General features: G+C 42.1%; 1 protein-coding gene across 1 annotated transcript in view; it reads right to left on the bottom strand.

Moving 5' to 3' along the window:
• Positions 1 to 248: 248 nt before the first annotated feature.
• Positions 249 to 23,364, bottom strand: part of LOC122943726 (inter-alpha-trypsin inhibitor heavy chain H3-like) — a 110,967-nt gene continuing 87,851 nt past the window's right edge. The window contains exons 15-22 of the mRNA XM_044301699.1: positions 20,058 to 20,102; positions 18,530 to 18,571; positions 10,692 to 10,724; positions 8,276 to 8,389; positions 7,279 to 7,480; positions 5,438 to 5,610; positions 4,549 to 4,660; positions 249 to 958 (exon numbers count right to left, since the gene is read on the bottom strand). Coding sequence (XP_044157634.1) covers positions 817 to 958; positions 4,549 to 4,660; positions 5,438 to 5,610; positions 7,279 to 7,480; positions 8,276 to 8,389; positions 10,692 to 10,724; positions 18,530 to 18,571; positions 20,058 to 20,102 — 863 coding nt within the window. The 3' untranslated portion in view covers positions 249 to 816. The remainder of the gene's footprint in view (positions 959 to 4,548; positions 4,661 to 5,437; positions 5,611 to 7,278; positions 7,481 to 8,275; positions 8,390 to 10,691; positions 10,725 to 18,529; positions 18,572 to 20,057; positions 20,103 to 23,364) is intronic.

Genomic DNA, 23,364 nt, shown 5'->3' with positions numbered 1-23,364 from the left:
TAATTTATACTGCATATACATCTTAACTCATAGAAACATAGAAACATAGAATGTGTCGGCAGATAAGAACCATTTGGCCCATCTAGTCTGCCCAATATACTGAATACTATGAATAGCCCCTGGCCCTATCTTATATGAAGGATGGCCTTATGCCTATCCCATGCATGCTTAAACTCCTTCACTGTATTTGCAGCTACCACTCCTGCAGGAAGGCTAACTCGTGACTGAAATAAAGAAAGGGAGATGTAGTCATTAAAATGTTCTTTTATTAAATTTTTTATACAAGGAATAGGAGGTAGAAATGATGCATTATTCAATGTACAGTATAGTTTATAGGTTTGGGGTTTGGCTGTTACATTTGTCTTCTCTGAGAGAAGAAGGCTGCGCTGACCTGGCAGCACAGGCAGTACCAGGGGCAAAGCACTGATCCAATAGAAAAAAGTTCACAAAGCCCAGCTTACAGAAATATAAAATCCAGCTTTAATTGTTTCAAGACGTAAAATCCAAATCTATGGTAACACGGTGTGGTTTATTTGCATGTCATTTCAGGTTGCAGGTGTTTATGCCCCTCCCCAACCTTTTGGATTGGTTGCATGGGGATACATAGTTACCTGCAATCTGCAGCATTTTCTTTGTCATGATTAAGGGTTGCTATCTGACCCGAAACGCGTAGACTTTTTTTTGCTATTTGGATTTTACGTCTTGGAAGTTGGAAAATGACAGCATGGCATCCTGACAGCAGCTCATTATGTTATTAATTAATTATTGGAATGAAAAAATCTATATGTAACCATATTAAATCTTTATTAATCACTTCTAATAAGCAATACTGAAAATGTCAGGTACAATGTAATCGGTATGGGTTCCATCAATTAGGCCTTCTCCATTGAAATGAACAAACCAACAGGGAATTTCCATGCCATTTTTGTGGTCTTTTCGGTAATCTCTTTGTACACCCCTAAAAATAATACACAGTAATAAAATCAATAAACATTAAATCAGTCAGAATACTTAAAGGGGTTGGCCACTATATAAGTACTTTCCACTATATAGTGGGAGGTAGGGTAAAAAAAGAATTTCCTAATATACGTTATTAAAAAAATCTGAATGGTAATGTTTTTATAATGAGCTCTGCCCCCTCAGCCCTGCTCTGCTTGCAGCCAGTTCGTCCATGGCTGCACGCGACATGGAGGAGCTTTAGAGAAAGCTCGTCCATGGCTTTATTCTAACTGCACATGCGCTGCTTTTACCAATAAGAGCTGCGCGTGCCCGGTCTGCCCCTGGCGCGCTCTGTGCTCCAACTCTGTCTCTACAACCGGCTTATTCCTGTCAGAGTTCGGAGCATGATGAAAAGTAAGAGCGCATCTGATTCCCGACGTCCTTTTACTTTTCTTCCCGCTCCGAACTCTGACAGGAATAAGCCGGTTGTAGAGACTGGGCATGCGCTGCTCTTATTAGGAAAAGCAGCGCATGTGCAGTTAGATTAAAGCCATGGACGAGCTTTCTCTAAAGCTCCTCCATGTCGCGTGCAGCCATGGACGAACTGGCTGCGAGCAGAGCGGGGCTGAGGGGCAGGGCTCATTATAAAAACATTACCATTCAGATTTTTTTTTTATAAAGCATATTAGGAAACTCTTTTTTACCCTACCTCCCACTATATAGTGGAAAGTACTTATATAGTGGCCAACCCCTTTAATTATAATACATTTACTGGAAATTTTAAAAAGAACACCTGGAAAACTTAATGTGATTGAGCTGAGATTGACAAAGTATAAATTGCTAGTGGTGCATGATAAATTGCTAGTGGTCAATGATCACACAAGCAAGGTGGTGCACACTTTATTTTAGGTTCTTTTGCAGTGTATATGTTGAAGCATGGGCACATTAATACTGGGTGGCATCTCTTCTGGCATGGCAACAATCATACAGATTCTGGATATCCTCCTGTGGCATGTCATGGCATGTCATTTCAATATTTTGGACCCGTAGTTTAGCCAGGGTAGTTGAGGTTTCTGTGCAGGGATACCTGCTGGATACCCTGAAGAGCATATTGTGTAGTGTGGACAGTGCGTGGGTCGGCATTAACTTGGTGGAATATGACTTCTCCTAACTGAGTTTAAAAGGGCAGTAGGACTAGTTCTGCAAAGTCCTGGACATACTGAAGACTGGTTAATTTCCTCCCTACGAATAGCAGATAGTAATAGCGAATGACTCCCCACATCATGACATCTGGTGTTGGTCCTGTGTGAATCTGCACTATGCATGATGGCAGTAGCTACTCTCCTGTCCTCCTCCGTGTCACAGCGACGCTCCGTGCCGTCAACATCCCATTATCCAAGGTGGGCAGATGTGCCGCATCACTCACCTAGCTTCTGACCAGGGCTGGCTCCTGTGTCCCATGATGCAGGCTGTAGCCTGGCTGCTAGGTCTCTTTCTGAGCATGTATTAGCATCTATTCATTGAACCTTTTGGTGCAGCACTGCAAGGGTTAATTCCCCTTTTTGCTCTTTGTTTAGTTGTTTGACTAATGAGGTAAATAGTCGTTCTATATATTCTGGGCTGTTTTTTCCACCTCTTGCTTGGGCAATAGATTCCTTTGGGTTTCACTGCGTGCGAGGCGCTGCAAAAAAGCTATAATCTGTTTGTCTGTCTCTGTACCGGCTTCTGCCTGTTTCCTGAATCCTGGCTCTCTGGAGCCTGATCTAACCTGTGCCTGTTCATTGTACTGACCCTGAGCTGCCTGCCCTGACCTCACGGATTCACATGTTCTCTGCCTCACCTGATGTCTGTCTGTTTCGTGACTACGTGTATTGCCTAATCCCTTGGTGCCCTGCACCAGTGTCTCCCAGTGTATCCCCAGAGGTAGAGGCCTAGTGGCTCCCCTGCAGTGAAGGCCATAATCCTGTACATAGGTTAAAGGGGCTGCCAAGATAACACCATCAGTACTAGCACAAAGTTAAACTGGTTGGTTGGCACAAGGGGTGTATCAACTTGGTTGACCAAGCACCATTAGCAGTTTATACCTTGTCATTTTCAGCTCAATCACATTAAAGAGCATCTATCGGCATGATCAACCATATAAAACCAGGCATACTGCCTGGTAGGGTTGATCATGCTGAATGCTGAAAAAGCGCAAAAATTTCTGCAAGCCCCATTTAAGTAAATTAAACAGATTTTTTGTAGTGGAAAGGTCTGGTAAGGGCTCCGTGCTCGTGCTGCGGACTGCAAATAGGGGTCCGCAATGCATAGCTACTGGCCGTGTGCACTCCGATTGCGGAGATGAACCTATTGACTTGAATGGGTCCGCAATCCACAACATATGGCCCTTTTACACTGCCCTAACATCAGGCAGATCATCGCTAACATGTGTTCATAGGAATTCTTGTTAGTGATAATCTCCCAGTGCAAAGGCGCCACTGATTACCAGGTAACCGAATCTTTGATGCAGTCACCTAAATCTTCGTTTGCCAGTAGCAGATCGTGCCATCTAAATAGCACTCTTCTGCCGGCAAACTATGATTCTGTATGGGGATAGCAATGGCATTAGCGATCTCTCCTCCCCATACTGTGGAGGAGATTGCTGTATGTAAATTCATTTTAGGGGTCCCTACAAGGTATGGGCCCCCTCTTCTCATGATCTGTATAGATTCCAGCGGTTGGACACCAACCAATTTAATAGTTATCCTATTTCCTGTGCATAGGGGATAACATGATGTAACTGGAACACTCCTTTAACGGAGTAGAGCCAAGCATAGCCTATTCCATAGCTGCCAACTGTCCTGAATTTGACTGGACTGTTACTGATTTTCGGAGACAGTCCCAGCAAATTTGCGCTGTCCCGGGGCGAAATTGGGTTAACAGAAAACCTTGCCCATAAGTGGGTGTTTCTGGCGTGGGTGGGGCATTCCCAGGGGCCGGGCTTATAAGTCCGTATTTTAACTGAAAGGCTGGTACGTATGCTATTCCCTATCACTGGAATGGCTATTTGAGGTATAATACAGTGTACTAAGATAAAGCTGTATAACATCCATTTAGCTGTAACAATTTGCCTTATCACACAAGCAGAACAATAATTTGCCTGTAGGATTTTTGTCGACAAACTCATAAAAGGAGATAAATCAAACTGGTGGAAAGAAAAATTTGTTTAGTTGCCCACAGTAACCATTCAGAATGCAAACTGATCCGTTTTGGACCGCTTGTAAGATCCCTGAACGGATCTCACAAACGGAAAGCCAAAACGCCAGTGTGAAAGTAGACTAAGCCAGTTTTTCTTTACACCAGTTTTGATTGCTTATAGCTGATCTTTTACACATTTACATTGACTGATTATCCTTCTGAACATTGAAAAGTTAGCAATAATTACTCGGTATAAAAATAGATTTTAATTCAACACAAAATTGATTTTAATTCAACACTGGGCTACATTTCACAGTGATGAATTTAGGACTCTAGATTGAGGCGTCCTCATTATTGAACTAAGGCATCCATGATGTACTCTGGACCTGTCAGCCATGTGCCAGCAGATCTTCGCATGTAAATATTTCTTACCTGGTCACTGTCAGCAGCTTGTTCTTCAATTTCATTGTTGCATCCGGTTTGTCGGGATTATCAGTTTTGTGAACACTGGAAATCTCATAACTGATTCCATGAAAAAATTGTCCTTGAAAAATAAAGCATTACAAAAGAGGTCAACCGATACAAGAGTGACTGAAAAACACATAAGTGTAATATTTAAACACAAGACTTAAAATAATGAACATATTGGGAGGAATTTATTAAGACTGGTGCCTCTTGCCAGTCTAAATTAAATAAAATGCGGCAGCAAGATGCACCTCGAAAGATCTGTGCTCCAGATAATGAAATCTACACTGACATAAATTTCTGGTGTCATTTGATTTGTTCCAAAACTTGTATCTTACCCCCTTATGCCCACGTGGAAAGAACGCTGGTGTCGAAGTTTCAATCGGATTATACTAAGTGTTGTTCCAGAGGTGGAGCCAGGAACTTATCCAGACGAGCACCCACAACAGACAGATTGTTGTTGAGTGCTGTGATCACCCCGAGGTTGTACAATTGTAAACTTCTGGATGGATGGCGTAAAGTGCGCCGCTAGAGGCCTGACCCAGTAGCAACGTGTTGCTTGAGCACGTCACCATAAGGGCTCATGTACACGACTGTTGGATTCAAAACACGGATAATGGCGGGCCGTATTTTGAGGAACGGAAGAGCTGGCCCCTAATAAAATAGTCCTATCCTTGTCCATAATGTGGACAAGAATAGGACATGTTCTATTTTTTTGGGGAACGGCCATGCAGACATGTGAAAGTTTACAGGAAGGGAACAGGAAGACCACTGAAGAAGCGGAATATACATTTGTCCTGTCCATTTTAAGGGCGTGCACAAACACCAAAGATTAGAACACAGAAACAAATGTTACCTAGCAGTCCATGGACTCCTTCAGAAAATGTATGATCATCCAAGGTATAAAAACCTAAGAAATCCCTGTGGAGAGGGTGACCTTTCCAAACTTCATGCAGAATTATAACAAATGTTGCTCCCTCCCCGAATGAAAAGGTCACATTACTTCCTTTGTTGACTACCAAAATAAACCTGGAAGAGTAAAACATATATTGGTACAGATTCTTTCACCTGAAATGTGTGACATAATGTCTGCTGTTTTCATATAAAAATTGGCTACTTCTCAAATAACCAGCATGAGGAAGAAGCATCCAGTAGGTCTTCCCACCGTACCCAGTAGGTTGACCATTCCAGTGGACTAAATTACGGGTTGTCTCACTTCAGTAAGTGACATTTATTATGTAGAGAAAGTTAATACAACCCACTTAGTAATATATTATTATCCATATTGCCTCCTTTGCTGGCTTGATTCTTTTTTCCACCACATCATACACTGCTTGTTTCCATGGTTACAGACCACCCCGCATCAGTGGTGGTCGTGCTTGCACAATATAGGAAATAACACCAGCCTATCTGCGCCCCCCTGGTCCCGGCCACCAGATAGGCTGACACTTTTTCCTATAGTGTGCAAGCACAACCACCACTGATGGATTGCATTTAGTCTGTAACCATGGAAACAAGCAATATATAATGTGATTAAAAAAAATGTATCCAGCCAGCAAAGGAAAAAATATTTGGATAATAATACATTAGTAAGTGCCTTGTATAAACTTCCTCTACATGATAAATGCAACTTACTGAAGTGAGACAACCCTTACTATAGTGCCCTGGAGCAAGGGTACTTTGGACTATGGACATTTTGTGGACATTTTCCTCTATTGCTACTACACAAAGTCATCAACTCTCTACTTTAGTGCACTTGGAAGGGTTAGCTTTCATTTTGATTTATGCTGTTGTGTGCACCTTTACTGATTTATATTGTTGAACTGCATTGCTTATGTTTATTGTAATATATCCTGCACTTTATATGCACTGTTGCATGAAGTTAGAAATCTTCCATAGTTATTATAAAGTCTTGGAGATAAAAAAAAAAAAAAACATATGCTGTCTGGTTTAGCTCTGTTGTTTATGTCTGAAGATTTGTTTATGTCTGTAAGAACTGATAGTCATTCCTATAGACTTGTATTGAAACTTTATACAAGTCTATGACAGACTGAAATTGCAACATTTTATCTGTTTGGGCAATGATTTTCCACTCCACTCCTTCCACTAGAAGGTTCTATTTCAGTTAGAAACTATATATAAGGAGAGCAGTTTGAGCCCCTTGTGCTCAGATAGGGACAAGTGTTTAGTAGAAGATACTCTGAGAGACTGCACGAGTGACCAGAAGATGGTCGCTAAGACGTGGATACTCTGCCCCAGACCCTGTGTCACAAGCCCTTTGACCAGAGGACCAGCTGGGCAACTGAGCCACAAACCCAGGGCCACCAGCCCTTTGCCTTGCCTGTATTGTTTTGTACTTGAGTACCTCCAATAAAGAAGCACCACTGGTTTACTGCAAACCCTGACTATCTGAACGTATTTCTCACTGGGGTGCACGACACCTTACCATGCCCTCCAGAGAGCAGCAACACATGGTGACACATCAACTCTGTCTGGGGGAGCCAAAGTAGCATTGGGACCACCCCAAGCCCAACCACTGCATTTGCAATTAAGACCCCAGGTATGAAGTTATCTGTGGGTGGTCACAACCTTCTGGAGCACAACCGCCATCAATCTGCTGATTATTGTGGCATCTCCTCAAAAAGGGTTGTGGTTTAGAGATCGTCTAAAGGAACATTACCGTATTATGTTTCTTACCCATCTTTGCTTACAGAGCCTGTTGTATGCCATGAGAAAGTTTTCATGTTTTTATGGCTCAGGACTGTGATTTTGTCAGTGGTCACCTCAATTTTTATCTTCATCTCTCTGTTTATGATTCCAAATCTTCCAAAATAGGTTTCATGTGATGTGATGTTATTGACTTTCTTGTTTCCAATTAGTTCCCCATTGACTGCAATACCTAATGGAAGCAAAAAAGAATACTGCCTTCAGGATACTGTTTAACAAATAATGCAAACATCTTAACTAAAAACATATAAGTATCTTTTAAGAAAACAAAAAAAAAAATGACATAAAAATAAAACATGCATGACCGAAAAAAGGTGCAAAAATTATTTACATAACCAAACAGAAAGAAAATAGCTTTCAAAGACACATGCACTAAAAATAATAAAAATAAATTAACCTGGCCAGGAAAGGGGTAAATGGCCTGCTCTTGATCTGGTTAAAAAAAAAAATGACTTTCAGGCTTAACACCAGATTTAATAAGCCTTGTACCATTTTTTGCAGACCCACAAAATGCTGAGAATAAGGGCTCATGCCCGGCCGTGCCTGTATTGTGGCCTGCAAATAGCGGGTCTGCAATACATGGGCACCGGCTGTGTGCACCCCGCATCACGGAGACGGACGCATTCACTGGAATGGGTCCGCAAATCCGTAAGGTCCGGTGCGGAACAGAGGCACTGAACCCCACGGAAGCACTACGGGTTTCTCTCCGTGCCTCTGCACCGCAAAAAAATAGAACATGTTCTATTTTTTTGTGGTGCAGACAGATCACGGACGCATTCAAGTTGAATGGGTCTGGATCTGTCTGCGGAATCCCCACGGATGTTGCCCGTGTATTGGGGACCGCAAATTATGGTCCCCAAATGTGAATGAGCTCTAAAGGTGGAGTATCTCTGTTCTTACATGCAGAGTGATTCACTTACAAAGAGAAACTACACTTTTCCCAATGGTCAAGAATCAAAATCCATACCTAGTTGTCTATCCTCGACAAGATTCAGGATCACACCTGGCTTCTCCTGAATATTGAAGCACAGCGCATCATTTTTTTGTGGAACATTTATCACAAAGTGAGGGTCAGAATCCACTGTTAATAGAAATCATACTATTAGAAATAAATATCTAGATATACAAGTCATTTTTGTAAAATAGACTATGGAGGAGATTTATGAAAACTGGTGTAAAGGAAAACTGGTTTAGTTGCCCATAGCAACCAATCAGATTCAACTTTTCATTTTCAAGGGAGCTCTGGAAAGTGATAGGTGGAATCTGCTTGGTTGCTATGAGCCACTAACCCAGTTTTCCTTTACACCACTTTTGATAAATCTCACCCTATATTCTAAGAAAGCACAGTATAACCACAGTGGTAGATTTATCAAAACTGGTGTAAAGGAAAACTGGCTTAGTTGCTCATAGCAACCAATCAGATTCCACCTTTTATTTTTCACAGCTCTTCTGGAAAATGCCAGGTGGAATCTGATTGGTTGCTATTGGCAAATAAGACAGTTTTCCTTTACACCAGTTTTGATAAACCTCCCCCACAGGGTTGTAGAATAAGACCCCTTTAAAGAGTTGTGCAGTGCAAAGACATTGATGATCTGTCCTCAGAATAGGTGATCAATAGTGATGAGCGAACTTTCGAAAAATTCTATTCGCCGAATTTCACAAAGAAATTCACTTCATGATTAATTACTTTTAGTAATGGCCAGTTCACTGTGTTCGCCCGTGAACACATGCCGGTTGCCATCTTAAATCACAAGTCCGGCGATGCACAGGTAAGTCCTTACCTGGGCCTGCGCCGCGAGCCGGCCTGAAACAAATGCGGTCAGCGGGAGCAGGCAGTTCCGAGAACAGCCGTCGGGGGCCTTCATCGGGCTGTTTTTGGAACTGCTGGCTCCCGGTGACAACATTTGTCACATAAGGATTTACCTGTGCATCGCCGGACTTGTGATTTAAGATGGCAGCCCGCATGTGTTCGCAGGCAAACACGGCGAACTGGCCATCACTGATTACTTTGTCACGAAGTGCATTTCTTTGTAAGTAGCGGAAGCAATGAACAGAAAATGACCATTGCACCGCCGCCCGTCGAACCCCCGAGATGCTGCGTTAATCACTGATTAATCGGTAAAAAAAAAAATACTCACCTTATCCATTTAAGCGCAAAGAGGCTGCCACGGCCATCTTGATTGAAATCCTGAACGAAATCTCACACGGTGCATGATGACGGCATCACGCTGGCTGGAGTGGAGACGTTATACGTCACTGCGCACAAGATTCTGCACATTAATTTCTGTTTAAGATGGCTGCGGCAGCCTCTTTGCGCTCAAATGGATCAGGTGAGTATGTTTTTTTATCGTTATTTCAGGAAAAACTGATTGATTACCATGAAGCATGAGGAAATTTGGCTTCGCAGCAGATACTTCGATTTGCTCAACCCTAGTGATCAATATCGGATCTGCAGGAGTCGGAACCCTGCAGCAGGGACCAGGTATGTATGCTTCCCTCTACAGGGTCGGCGACGTGAGGGGGCAGGGGGGTCTGTCCAAAAGCCCCTGAAAGTGGACAATCCCTTCACTTGCTAAAGGTTCCTTTGTTCTATCCCTGCAGGTATGGTGCCCGGAGCTTCCGGTACTCTTTGCATCAGTAGCAATGATACCACATCCATCTTTCATGTGACCACTCAGCTGATCACTGGCCTCAGCATTGAGTGCATAAACAGCATGTCACTGCTGAGGTCGGTGATAAGCTGGGCGGTCATGTAAATGATGAGTGTGATATTATCAGTCTAAAGGCTCATTAACATGACCGTTGTGGGTCCGCATCCAAGCCGAAATTTTTGTAGCTTGGATGCGGACCCATTCACTTCAATGTCCACATCTGTTGCTCCGTTCAGTTGCCCCACAAAGAGATAGAACATGTCCTATTCTTGTCTGTTTTGCGCAAAACACAGCGTGTTCATGTGAATGAGCGCTAATGGAGAAAGAAGTTCTAGGGACCAGACTTGCAGAGCTGGGCTTCCTCCCTGAAAATTTCCATTTAATCTACTTATTTCAGCACCTCCACTCTGCTGCAGCCATGATGTCATCTCCTTTGTTGCAGCAATGACATACCTGTACTGGACACTGCTGTACCCAATTATTGGCCTTAGTGGTATTAGGCATGAAATCACAGTCCAGTGTTTGGCTGCAGCAGTCACATGGAGTATAGGGACAAGTCATAGCTGCAGTCCAGGGTCAGAGTGGCAGCACTTAAAGAGGCGGGGGATGATGTGGGTGAGTATTGTACATTTTTTTAATTATTTTATGCTTAGTGGACACAACTCCTTTAATGACTAACAGACAAAAGGTGTATTGGTAGTTATTGAGCACTTAAAGGTAACAAATACCTACCAAACATTTGAGGAGTGTATGGACTTGAGACAACTAGGGAACAAGAAAAAAATTATAATAAAAACTTGTTTCTTATAGTGAGGCTAATACATAGTAATCCCCCCCAAAAGTGTTATGACTTTACATTCCCCATATGTCTACTTCATGTTTGTATTATTTTGGGAATGCCATTTTATTTTTTGGGGATGTTGCATAGCTTAGAAGTTTAGAAGCAAATTTTGAAATTTTTCAGAAGTTTTCCAAATCCCACTTTTTATGGACCAGTCCAGGTCTGAAGTCACTTTGTGAGGCTTATGTAATAGAAACCACCCAAAAATGACCCCATTTTAGAAACTACACCCCGCAGGTTATTCAAAACTGGTTTTACAAACTTTGTTAACCCTTTAGGTCTTCCAAAAGACCTAAAGGGTTAACAAACAAAACTCAATATGGGTTGCCCTGATTCTGTAGTTTGCAGAAACACCCCATATGTGGTCCTAAACTACTGTTTGGCCAAATGGGAGGACATAGAAGGAGGGGAACGCCATATGGTCTTTGCAAGGCAGATTTTTCCGGACTAGTTTTGTTTATACCATGTCCCATTTCAAGCCCCCCGTTGCACCCCTAGAATAGAAATTCCAAAAAAAGTGACTCCATCTAAGAAAGTGCACCCCTCAAGGTATTCAAAACTGGGTATACAAACTTTGTTAACCCTTTAGGTGTTCCACAAGAGTTAATGGCAGATGGAGAAACAATTTTGAAAATTTAAATTTTTTGAAAATTTTTCAATTTTTAACCCATTTTTTCCAGTAATAAAGTAAAGGTTAACTGCCAAACAAAACTCAATATGAGTTGCCCTGATTCTGTAGTTTGCAAAAACACCCCATATGTGGTCCTCAACTACTGTTAAACAGGAGGACATAGAAGGAGGGGAACGCCATATGGTTTTGGAAGGCAGATTTTTCAGGACTAGTTTTGTTTATACCATGTCCCATTTCAAGCCACTCGTTGCACCCCTAGAATAGAAATTCCCAAAAAGTGACTCCATCTATGAAAGTACACCCCTCAAGGTATTGAAAACTGGGTTTACAAACTTTGTTAACCCTTTAGGTGTTCCACAAGAGTTAATGGCAGATGGAGAAACAATTTTGGAATTTCACATTTTTGGAAAATGTTCCATTTTAACCCATTTTTACAGTAATAAAGTAAGGGTTAACTGCCAAACAAAACTCAATATGGGTTGCTCTAAATTCTGTAGTTTGCAAAAACACCCCATATGTGGTCCTAAACTACTGTTTGCCCAATCGGGAGGACATAGAAGAAGGGGAACGCCATATGGTTTTTGGAAGGCAAATTTTGCTGGACTGGTTTATTTACACCATGTACCCTTTCAAGCCCCCTGATGCACACCTAGAGTAGAAACTCCATAAAAGTGACCCCATCTAGGAAACTACGGCATAAGGTGGTTGTTGTTTTGGGACTATTTTAGGGTAAATATGATTTTTGGTTGCTCTATATTACACTTTTTTGAGGCAAGGTAACAAAAAATGTAAATTGTAAAATTGTTTCTACATTCGCTATTAGGTTTTGTGGAACACCTAAAGGGTTAACAAAGTTTGTAAAGTAACTTTTGAATACCTTGAGGGGTGTAGTTTCTTAGATGGGGTCACTTTTTTGGAGTTTCTAGTCTAGGCTACATCAGAGGGGCTTCTAATGGGACATGGTGTAAATAAACCAGTCCATCAAAATCTGCCTTCCAGAAACCATATGGCGTTCCCTTCGTTCTATGCCCTGCCGTGTCTCTATATAGCCATTTACAACCACATATGGGGTCTTTCTGCAAACTACAGAATCAGGGCAATAAATATTTCGTTTTGTTTGGCTGTTAACCCTTGCTTTATTAACAGAAAAAAAGGATTCAAATGAAATTTTGCCAAAAAATGGGTGTTTTGGCACCGTTTTTATTTTATATTTTTAATGCTGTTCATCCGAGGGGTTTGGTTAAATGTTTTTTTTATAGAGAAGATTTTTACGGACGCAGCAATGCCCAATATGTATGGCTCTCAGACTTTGGAGACACTAAGCAGGCATCCTCAAACTGCGGCACTCCAGATGTTGTAAAACTACAATTCCCACCATGCCCTGCTGATAGCTGTATGTTGTCTGGGCATGCTGGGAGTTATAGTTTTACAACATCTGGAGGGTCGCAGTTTGAGGATGCCTGCACTAAAACCAATATTTTTGGGGAAAAAATTTGTTTCCGTGTCTCCAAAGTCTGAGAGACATAGTTTTTTATGTTCTCTAGGGGACTGTTGGGGATTATAAAAATGTAGTACTCCATGGAAGTGTGATACTCCCTTAAGCAATCGATAACGCAGAGGCCCGGATGATCGGGGCAAGTGTCACATTGAGTGGTGGTGTCCTTCCGTATCACCCTCCTGTGACACACTCTGCACTCTTTTTGGGTTCGTCCCTTCTTTCCAGTATGGGGAACCACACCTGGAAAATGTTGGCCAGGGACGATCCGGGGCGCCTCCAATTTCCGAGGTACTCCGGCCTGCTCTTTCCCGGTCGAAAAAGATCAGGTCCTTGAGGACTGCCTCATAGAATTGGAGGAATGTCCCTGTGCTGCCAGCGCTTTGGGATAGTACAAAAGCGTTGTACAAGGCAACCTGTACCAAGTAGACCGCAACTTTTTTGTACCATGCCCGGGTTTTGCACATGGCATTATATGGCTTGAGGACTTGATCAGAGAGATCAACTCCTCCCATATACCGATTGTAGTCGACGATACAATCGGGCTTGAGGACCGTTGCCGCCGTACCTCGCACAGGGACAGGGGTGATGCTGTTACCGTGGATTGTGGACAGTATAAGGACATCCCTCTTGTCCTTATACCTGACCAGCAACAGGTTTCCACTGGAAAGGGCACGGGTCTCACCCCTGGGGATAGGTACCTGGAGGGGATAGGTAGGGAGGCCGTGTTAATTTTTGCGCACGGACCCACAAGCGGATGTGGATCTGGCGGCAAGGGACCTGAACAAGGGAATGCTAGTATAAAAGTTATCCACGTACAAGTGGTAACCATTATCTAGCAGTGGGTACATAAGGTCCCACATGAGTTTCCCACTAACACCTAGAGTGGGGGGACATTCTGGGGGTTCAATACGGGAATCTCGCCCCTCGTACACACAAAATTAGTAAGTGTACCCTGAGGTACTCTCACAAATTTTGTACATTTTCACTCCATACCTCGCCCGCTTAGTGTGAATGTATTGGCGTAAACTGAGTCTCCCCTTGAACGCAAGGAGAGACTCATCAACCGCGACCTCCCTTCCAGGTACGTAGGCCTGCACAAATTTGACCCCGAATTGATCGATGACCGGCCGTATCTTATACAGACGGTCATGGGCAGGATCACCTCGGGCGGACATGCTGCATTATCTGAATAATGCAGACATTTCCGGATGGCCTCAAACCAGGGGCGTGTCATGGCCATGCTGTAGAGTGGGGTCTGATAGAGGACGTCCCCACTCCAGTTTTGCCTGACACTGTTTTTTTTGCCCTAGACTCATGTGCAGCACGAGGCCCCAAAACGTCCTCATTTCGGCTGCACTGACCGGCGTCCAGCCACGGAGTCTAGCCAAAAAGGAGCCTGGGTGCTGAGCAACAAACTGTTGGGCGTACAGGTGCGTCTGCTCCACCATCAGATTCACAAATGGGTCACTAAAAAAAAACAACTAAAAAAGTCAATTTCAGTGAATCCCACTGTGGGAATCTGGATTGCCAACATAATCCGGAATCTCGGGATCAAAATCCACTGGGGGACACCAGCTAGGTTCACCGGTAGGGGGCTCCGGTGGGCTTATTTGGTGGGTCGAGAAACCAGTATAAGCCCCAGAGCGGCTCGTATTAGGGTGGGCCACAGGGTCCCTAGCATGTGGGGCCCCTGACTCCGCCTAGCGGCATCTCCGCCGCCTTGGGGGCTCATCATCATCAGATAATGAGGAGGATGCGGATGACAAGAGGAACGTGGGGTCATCCTCATCCTCACTGGGGCTCTCTGAGTCGGAGGCAAGCTGAGCGTATGCCTCCTCCACTGAGAACATCCGGTGGGCCATGGGTATGTGTGTGTGCGTGTGTATGTGCGTGCGTGTAAAACTTTATTGTATGTGCGTGTGTGTGGGGGCACGGGTGTTCATGTACTAAAAAGTACAATGGTCAACTTACTATGTTTTTACACAGTCACCTCCACATTTTTTTTAAAGTTATACCATACAGTATGATAGATGTAACCAAAAATAGTGTCACTAAAAAAACACAACAAAACAAGCCTTCATAAAAGTTGTCGGTTTTGAAAATTTTAAAAATTCACATCCTGGGGTTCTCTGGGAACTAAGAAAATAAGAATACTCAAATATTACTTTATTATAAATATATTCCCAAATACCTTTCATTACTTATAATGTCTTGTATTGTCTAGGGAACAATCATTAGGAGAAATAAATTGGCTGCTGTCCCATTAGTACACACAAAACCTGTCCTAATCACACAGAAAGGACAAGTTACTTCACAACGCTGAGGTCTGTCTCATCCTCCTTCTGAATACAGCTGATAAGATCTTCGGCCGAATCCCTGTAGGAATGGCGTTCATGAGGAGACAGATTGTGGTAATGGAGACTGCATACAACTGCTGCTGGTCATTATCTGCCTGCCTCTCTGTACTTCATGTCTCCTCATGAACTTCATTCCTATAGAGACTCAGCCGAAGGAGAGGAGGACGAGGCAGCTCTTTACTTCAGTGTTGTGAAGTAACTTGTCCTGCTGTGTGATGATTAGGACAGGTTTTGTGTGTACTAATAGGAGGTGGCCATTTTATTTCTCCTAATGATTACGCCCTAGACAAAATGAGCTATTATAACTAATGAAAGGTATTTGGAAATATATTTATAATAAAGTAATTTTTAAGTATTTTCAGCAATTTTATTTTCTTAATTATTTTTTTAATTCCTGAAGAACCCCTTTAAGTGCTGCGTTCATTTTCATGTTTGCATCACAGCATGTCATTTATAGCGCAAATAATTGGTGAATAATTTAATGTCAAAACCCCAATAACTTTTTTCAATTTTAGCCTAGAATTATTTTCCAATTTTCCAATACAAGATATAGTACGTTAAATAGTACCATTAAACAATTCATCTTGTCCTGAAAAAATAGGCCCTCGGGTTGCTATGTGAACGGAAAAATGCCTTCTATATCGCTGTATACATAGCATTGAATGAGCGCTGTATATACAGCTAAGAAAGTTTTAAATTGTTTTGAGGGGTGTAGTGTCTAAAATGCAGTAAATGATGGTTAGTTTCTATTATGTAAATTCCTCAAAGTGACTTCAGAACTGAATTGGTCCTAAAAAAAAGATGATCTTGGAAATTTTCGTGAACATTTCAGAAATTACTTCTAAAATTCTAAACCTTCTTACCTTCTTATGTTGATGGCAACATAAAGTAGATATATGGTGAATGTTAATTAATAAGTATTTCATGAGGTATCACTATCCGTCTTAAAACCAGAGAGATTCAAATTTAGAAAATAGTGATTTGTTAAAAATTTTGGGTAAACTTGGGATTTTTTTTATAAATAAAGGTAAAACATATTGACTTTCTTTTACCATTAATCTGACGTACAATGTGTCACAAAAAAAAAAAAAAAACAATCTCAGAATGGCTTAGATAAGTAAAAGCATTCCAAAGTTATCACCACATTAAGTGACACATGTCAGATTCGCAAAATTAGGCTTGGTCAGGAAGGGGGTAAATGACCCCGTCTGGAAGTGGTTAGGGGTTAAAGAATTAATTTTTTTTTTACTCTTTGTACTAGGTATTCCTAATAAAACTAAAACAAGTAAAAAAACTACTTAGGTTTGTCCGGTAGCGTGTTGCGTTTTTTTGTCCAGCCACCTCTCGGCATGTTTGCCGTGCTGCGGCCGCATCTCCTCCTGTCCCCATTATAGTAAATGGGGCCGGGGTGGACTTCCGGCAGCACACGTGTGCAAAAATTTGTACGGATCTGGCAGGCTGCCCAACACCAGTGTGAAAGAAGCCTTAGACTTTGCCTGTTGGCTACACCTTAAAGGGGTTTTCTGAGACTTTTAGTCTGATGACCTATCCTCCGGACAGTCTATCAGTATCTGATCAATGGGGATCCGACACCCAGGACCCCTGCCAATCAGCTGTTTGAGAAGGCAGCAGTGCTAGCAGTAGCACAGCGGCCTTCTCACACCTTTGCCTAGACCATGTGATGTCATGTTCGTTGGTCACATGGCCCAGGCGCAGATCAGCCCCATTCAAGTAAATAGGGTTGAGATGTCATACCAAACACAGCTGCTGTACAATGTAAGGGACTGTGCTTGGTGAGATGAGACAAGGCCACATCACTACTGCAGGTGACAGGTCCTCTTTCAGTAGTGTCAGCATATAAGGGAAAAAAGTCAATTTTGGTGATTTGAATCTATAAAATCTCTCCATGACAACAGTGCATGAAATTATAAATGATGATGTTGTCGTATAAGATTTTAAAAAAAACCTCAATAAAACTAGTTGTCATGGCTGAGGATGGGGAAAACCCTCAGCCGTGCGATGCCAGAAGATGTAAACCACTGCTCGGCCAGGACAAGAGGATTAGGGAGCAGGTCACCTCGTAACGCATCCCTAATCCGTCCCTAACTCCTAGCTGCATGGGCCGACCTTGAAGGTAGGAGGGCCCATGCTCAGGAACCTCGGATCCCTACTCCCCCTCCGCCGGTCCCTGAACTAGGAGTGAAGGGTAAGACAACCTGTTCCTTCTGGACACTGAGGAACTGGAGTCTCACTGGCCAAGCTGCAGGAAAAAGGGGAACAGAAACATGCCTATGGATATGGCAGGTGAACTGAACTAGTTCCAGCCACCTGCCACAGCCTTGCTGACTGGATCCGTGTGCAGGCAAGCTGAAGTCCACAACAATACAAATAGAACTCAGCACACACACATCCACACACAGGAACCCAGCCAGATCCATAGCTGCACTGAATAATAAAGGAAAACATCAACTTAAACATCACACATAAACTTATGACCACAAGGGTGGCCCCCACTGGCAGGTTATATAACACAGGAGGCTACTCCAGCTAGCCATGGCTGAAGTACCCCTCAGACTGGAGATAAGCACCAAGGCTTTATAGGCCCAAGTAGTCACACCCACACAGACACACCCAGTGTTCACACACACAGAAGGGAATTAACCCTTCCAACACCAGGAAGTGTAGTGAGACCACATAAAGGGAAATACACACAAATACTCACTGCAGCTGTTACCGCTGACAACGACATGTGTGGCAAACGTGTCCTGGGAGCCAGCCAAAAGGCCGAGACACTGCCACCACATGTACTAACACCAAACGTTGCCACGGGCAGCCACAGATGAAAGGAAAATGTCAGAGTGCACACCAAACATAAAACAGAGTGCACACCAGACATTCAGAGTGCATACATACACACACACCAACAGGTGTAACCGCATGCACTTGACAGTAAGCTACCTAGCACCAGCTCCGGCTGCTATACTGCCAAGTACAATCACATGTTGCCAGCGGCAACCACAAGTGAGGCAACATACTAGCGGCCCTCACCTGTGGCTGAACAACAACACCCAAACCGCAGGCAACAGCATGCGGACACAGGAGTCACGACCATGACCATGGCCGTGACACTAGTCCACATACAGGTACAAAAATGATTGATGATTATAGACAATCTAAGATAGTATTGAAGGCACATAAAATATGACTTGAATTAGGGTTTCTTAAATATAAAGATTATCTTACTTTGACTTGAACTTGGTGAGTGATATAAAGGATAGCTTTGTACTGTTAGGAGAAACATAAAGATTTACATCTAAGTAGCAAATAATCACAAATTTCCAAACTTTCCAGCAGTTATCATTAATTTACATTAAACCAGTTGGTCTTTGGGTTCCCTAGCAACAGGGCGTAGCAAACCACACAGCCTATTTAGGTATCCTTCACACATAATATTTTGGGTCTTGTAAGAAAAAACACCACAAAATAATTATTTTTTTTTTTACAAGCATTTTTTGGTCGCAATTTCTTGGCCCCACATTTTTACTAATGGCTTCATCTCAGGTTGCATAGCAGCTAGAGATATGAGCCAGGTAAGGGCCAGGTGAGTTTTTAGTGTGCAAAAGTAGTAAAAACCTTTTAAATTAAAATTTTATTGTACTAATCCTCAGAATAAAGTTATCACGTCATGTATATTGCATTCTGAAAGCCATAAAACACGATCCCAAAATCAGTGGTCGACTTACTATGTTTTTACACACAGTCATCTCCCAAGTATATTAGATGTAACCCCCCCTAAAAAAATACAACTTGACATAAAAACAAGCCCTCATTAAAAAAACGTTGTCAGGAAAAAATAAACGAGAACAGAGCACCTACAACGAGAACGGAGCAGAGAGCCGTGACTGGAGGACCCTAGATTTACAGGGGTCCGCCCACCACCAAGCGCTGCTCCAATAGAAGTGAATGGGAGTGCACCGTGCACATGTAGCCCCTGCTCCCATTCATTTTTGTGGCGCAGACGGAAATAGCCGAGCCAGTGCTAATGGGACTAAAAACTAACTGAAATAAAGTTTCATAAACTTTATGATGTGTCCACATTTAAAAAATAAAACCATGAAAAGTGCTTTCATTTTGCAAAAGTGTAACAAACACAAAAATATATGTATATGACAATGCCAGAATCATAACAACCTATAGAATAAACTGCCTATTAAAATAAAAGGTAATCAATGTGTTTTAAAAAAAATAAAATAAGACTCATCACACAATAAGCAAAGCTATATACAGCTATATGGACAGAAAATTAAAACCAGCAAGATCTTGCATTTTGACTCCATATACTGCACTCCAGGGTTGTGGGAAACTGCTTAGCATGTCGGAAATTACCTAACCAGGCAGTTCTGATTCAACACCAAAGGGTAGTCAGGTCATGTGCATAACGATTACAGGACATACACAATGGATTTTACACATTAGTACATATATATATATATTAGTTACATCTCGAAAGATCGTGCTGTACTTCTTTAAATTTGTCCCCCTATTTAATGTAGTATTTTTTGCTTCCTATACACAGGTCAACCGGGCTTATAGGTAAACCGGGCATTGTCCATTTCTGATGGGGTTTCACAAAGATAAAAACATCTGGGAATCGTCTTTGTATAATGTGCTTTCTAATGCACAACGTGGTCATTTAGCTCACATTCTCTTCTGTCCATTCTTGTTTTTATGTAAGAAATCTTAAATAAAATCAGATTAAACAAAAACTTACCTGGTGCTCCTGCACCAAATGGATTATTCATTAATTTGTCTTGTCCTGTAAAAAAAAAAAAGCAAAATTAAAAAAGTATTTTTCATAATAAAAAAGAAAGAAGCAATATAACTCCCATTCCAAAACTGCTGCCTAGGACAGCAAGAGAGTTTCTCCCATTGCTTCTCTACAGGGAAATGATGTGGTGATGGATCATGTGATGGACCATGTGATGAGCGCAGTGACGTCACCACAAGTCCTTTTCATCACAGATGAAGACAGAAGAGAAGCCGGGCTGCGCGAACAAGTGGATTAAGGTGAGTTACATTTTTTTTATTTTTTTTTAACCAGCTAAATCTGCTTCCAAAATCCATATGGCGCAACGTTTACCACCACATATAGGGTATTTCTGTAAACTTCACAATCAGAGTAATATATATTGAGGTTAATTTTGCTGTTAGCCCTTGCTGTGTTGCAAGAAAAATTAACATAAAAAATCTACCCAAAAAGTGACATTTTGGAATTTTGCCTCCATTTTTCTGTTCTTGTGGAACACCTAAAGGTTTGTAACATCAGTTTTGAATAATTTGAGGGGTGTAGTTTCTAGAATGGGGTCATCTCAGAATAGCTTGGATAAGTAAAAGCATTCCAAAGTTATTACCATCTGAAAAGATACATGTCAGATTTGCAAAAATAGGCCTGGGATTTAAGATGAAAAGTGGCTCGGTAGTGAAAGGGTTAAAGGGAAGTGGCTTGCAGCGATCACTTGCCACTGCCATTCTGCATTGGAACTACCTGTCACGCTGTCCCCTGATCAGCCTGGCAAAACGTGTTGGGACTATTAGGGTGTAGTGAGCAACAGGGTAATCTAGTACAGGTCTGAGGTTCCATCAGGCTGGGGGTCGCTCTTCTCAGGGCGGGTACTCCAGCAACAGCCACTTGAGGTGCTCCCCGTCAATAAGACTAGGATCTATAGGGTCAGAGTACCTAGGCAATTAGTTACATATGCTGTCTTTGCACCTAAAAACCGCCACTGACTTATTTGAGACTTGGACTTATTTGAGACTTGTCTGGCCATACCCAGCCGTAGCTATCTGAACCTTTAGCTAACCAGGACTACTGAATATTTTGAGCACTTTTTGTATCAATGTTAGTTTTTTAACTATTTAAGTAAAAGTTAAGTTTTAGATTATCTATTATAGGGAGTTCCCAATCTATGTCAAATAATAGAACACTTGCTTCATAAATATGGTGTTCAATCTAACCACCATATTTCTCAGTGGATTTTAAATCAGAAAGCTAGCTTAAATACAGTGATAAATCTCCTGCTTTGCTTCTAGTACTAAGCTGGCTGCCTGCAGTCACCAATAGGGGAACTCAGTGCGTAAGAATTTATGCAGCTACTGTTGACTGAAATGGTAGTAATCTGTTTGCAAGGAGACCCCTCTAGTTGTGGCTGCATGAAAACACAGCATTTTCGCAGCGGGAAGATAAGGACTTCAGAGGTGAGGGAGGATATGGAGGCAGGTGTAGCACTGTAGAGAGCTTTGTGGCTGAGAAGTTTGAATTGTATTCTTTGGTGAATGGGTAACCAGTGAAGAGACTGACAAAGGCTGGAGGCATAGGTGTAGGTGTTAGAAAGATAGATAAGCCTGGCTGCTGCATTTAGGACAGACTGAAGGGGAGAGAGTTTCTAAGAGGAAGACCAATTAGTAATGAGTTAGAGTCAAGACGAGAAAGAATCAATGCGGAAATAAAAGCTTTGGCTATTTCCACTGTGAGAAAAGGGCAAATTCTAGAAATGCTCTTTAGGTGCAGATGACATAAGCGTGTTAGTGATTGGCTATGGGAAGCAAAGGACAGATCTGAAAGTTATGAAGATCATAACCCTAAGATAGTGGGCATACTGCCAAGGAGTTATGATAGTACAACCAACTGAAACTGAAATATCAGGCTTAGGCCTCATGCACACGAATGTATTTTCTTTCCATGTCCGTTCCATTTTTTTGTGGTCTGTATACATAACCATTCATTTCAATGGGTCCGCAAAAAAAACGAAAGGTACTGCATTCTGTTTCTGTATGTCCGTGTTTCCGTTCCGCAAAAAAATAGAACATGTCCTATTATTGTCCACATTATGGACAAGGATAGTACTGTTGTATTAGGGGCCAGCTGTTCTGTTCTGCAAAATACAGAATGCACATGAACGTCATCCGTATTTTTTGCGGATCCGTTTTTTTGCAGACTGCAAAAAACATATGGTCGTGTGCATGAGGCCTTAGGCAAAGACAGCTGCCAGACAATCACTAATGTTTTGTAGTACTTCTCCAGTGATGTCAATGGAAAGGGGATATAATTGGATATAAATGTCATCAGCATAGAGATGGTAATAAAAACTAAATCTGCTAATGGCTTGTCCAAAAGGGTCTGTGAAAAGAGAAAAGAGGAGAAGACCTAGAACTGAACCTCAAAGAACCCCAACAGCAAGAGGAAGAGAAGAAGTAGAACCAGAAAATGACACATGGAAAGAGCAGCCAGAGAGATAGAAAGAAAACCAAGAGAGAGCAGTGTCCTTGAGGTCACTAGAATGGAGTGTGGTGAGGAGGAGTTTGTGATCTACAGTGTCAAATGCTGCTGAGAGATCCAGAAGAATCAGTAGAGAGTTATTGCCATTACTTTTAGCATGAGGAGATCATTAGACACTTTGGTAGGGCAGTTTCTGTAGAGTGTATAGCACAAAATCCAGATTGTAAAATAGAGAGTAGAGAGTCAACTTATTAGGCGAGAGTAGACCAGACATTCCAGGAAGTTTAGAGATGAAGGGGTAGTTAGCAGAACAAGTCATGTCTATTATTATTTTTTTTGTAGAGAGTGTTTAATTTTTTTTTTAGGTGACTAATGACTGCCAGGAACAGAGAATGGAGCAGGTGTGAAGGGATAGGATCACTACTGCAAATTGTCGGTCGAGAAGAAGATAGAAGCCTGGAGACTTTTTCTGTTACAGGGTCTAATGAGGAGAGAGAACAAAAGGGAGTGTGGGAGGGAGGGACATAGATGCTGGTTGGTGACTAGGAGATTATTTCTTGCCAGGTGGTATCAATCTTATCTTTGAAGTAAGTGGCCAGGCCTTCAGCAGAGAGGTCAGTGATGGGAATGTGCAGAGTCATTTCAGCCTTTTTGAAAGTGAGATAACTAAGCCTACTGGAACGTATATTACTTATTTGAAAGTGAGAAGATAAGAGAAGTAAAGTAGGTTTGTTTGGCATAGTGAAGGGAAGAGTTATAGGTTTTCAGCTAAATCTGCTCAAGGCCATGATTTTCTCCATAT

The sequence above is a fragment of the Bufo gargarizans genome, chromosome 7 (assembly GCF_014858855.1).
Source record: "Bufo gargarizans isolate SCDJY-AF-19 chromosome 7, ASM1485885v1, whole genome shotgun sequence".
Lineage (NCBI taxonomy): Eukaryota > Metazoa > Chordata > Amphibia > Anura > Bufonidae > Bufo > Bufo gargarizans.
The sequence above is the reverse complement of the archived record's forward strand: the minus strand, read 5'-3'. Positions and strand labels throughout refer to the sequence as shown.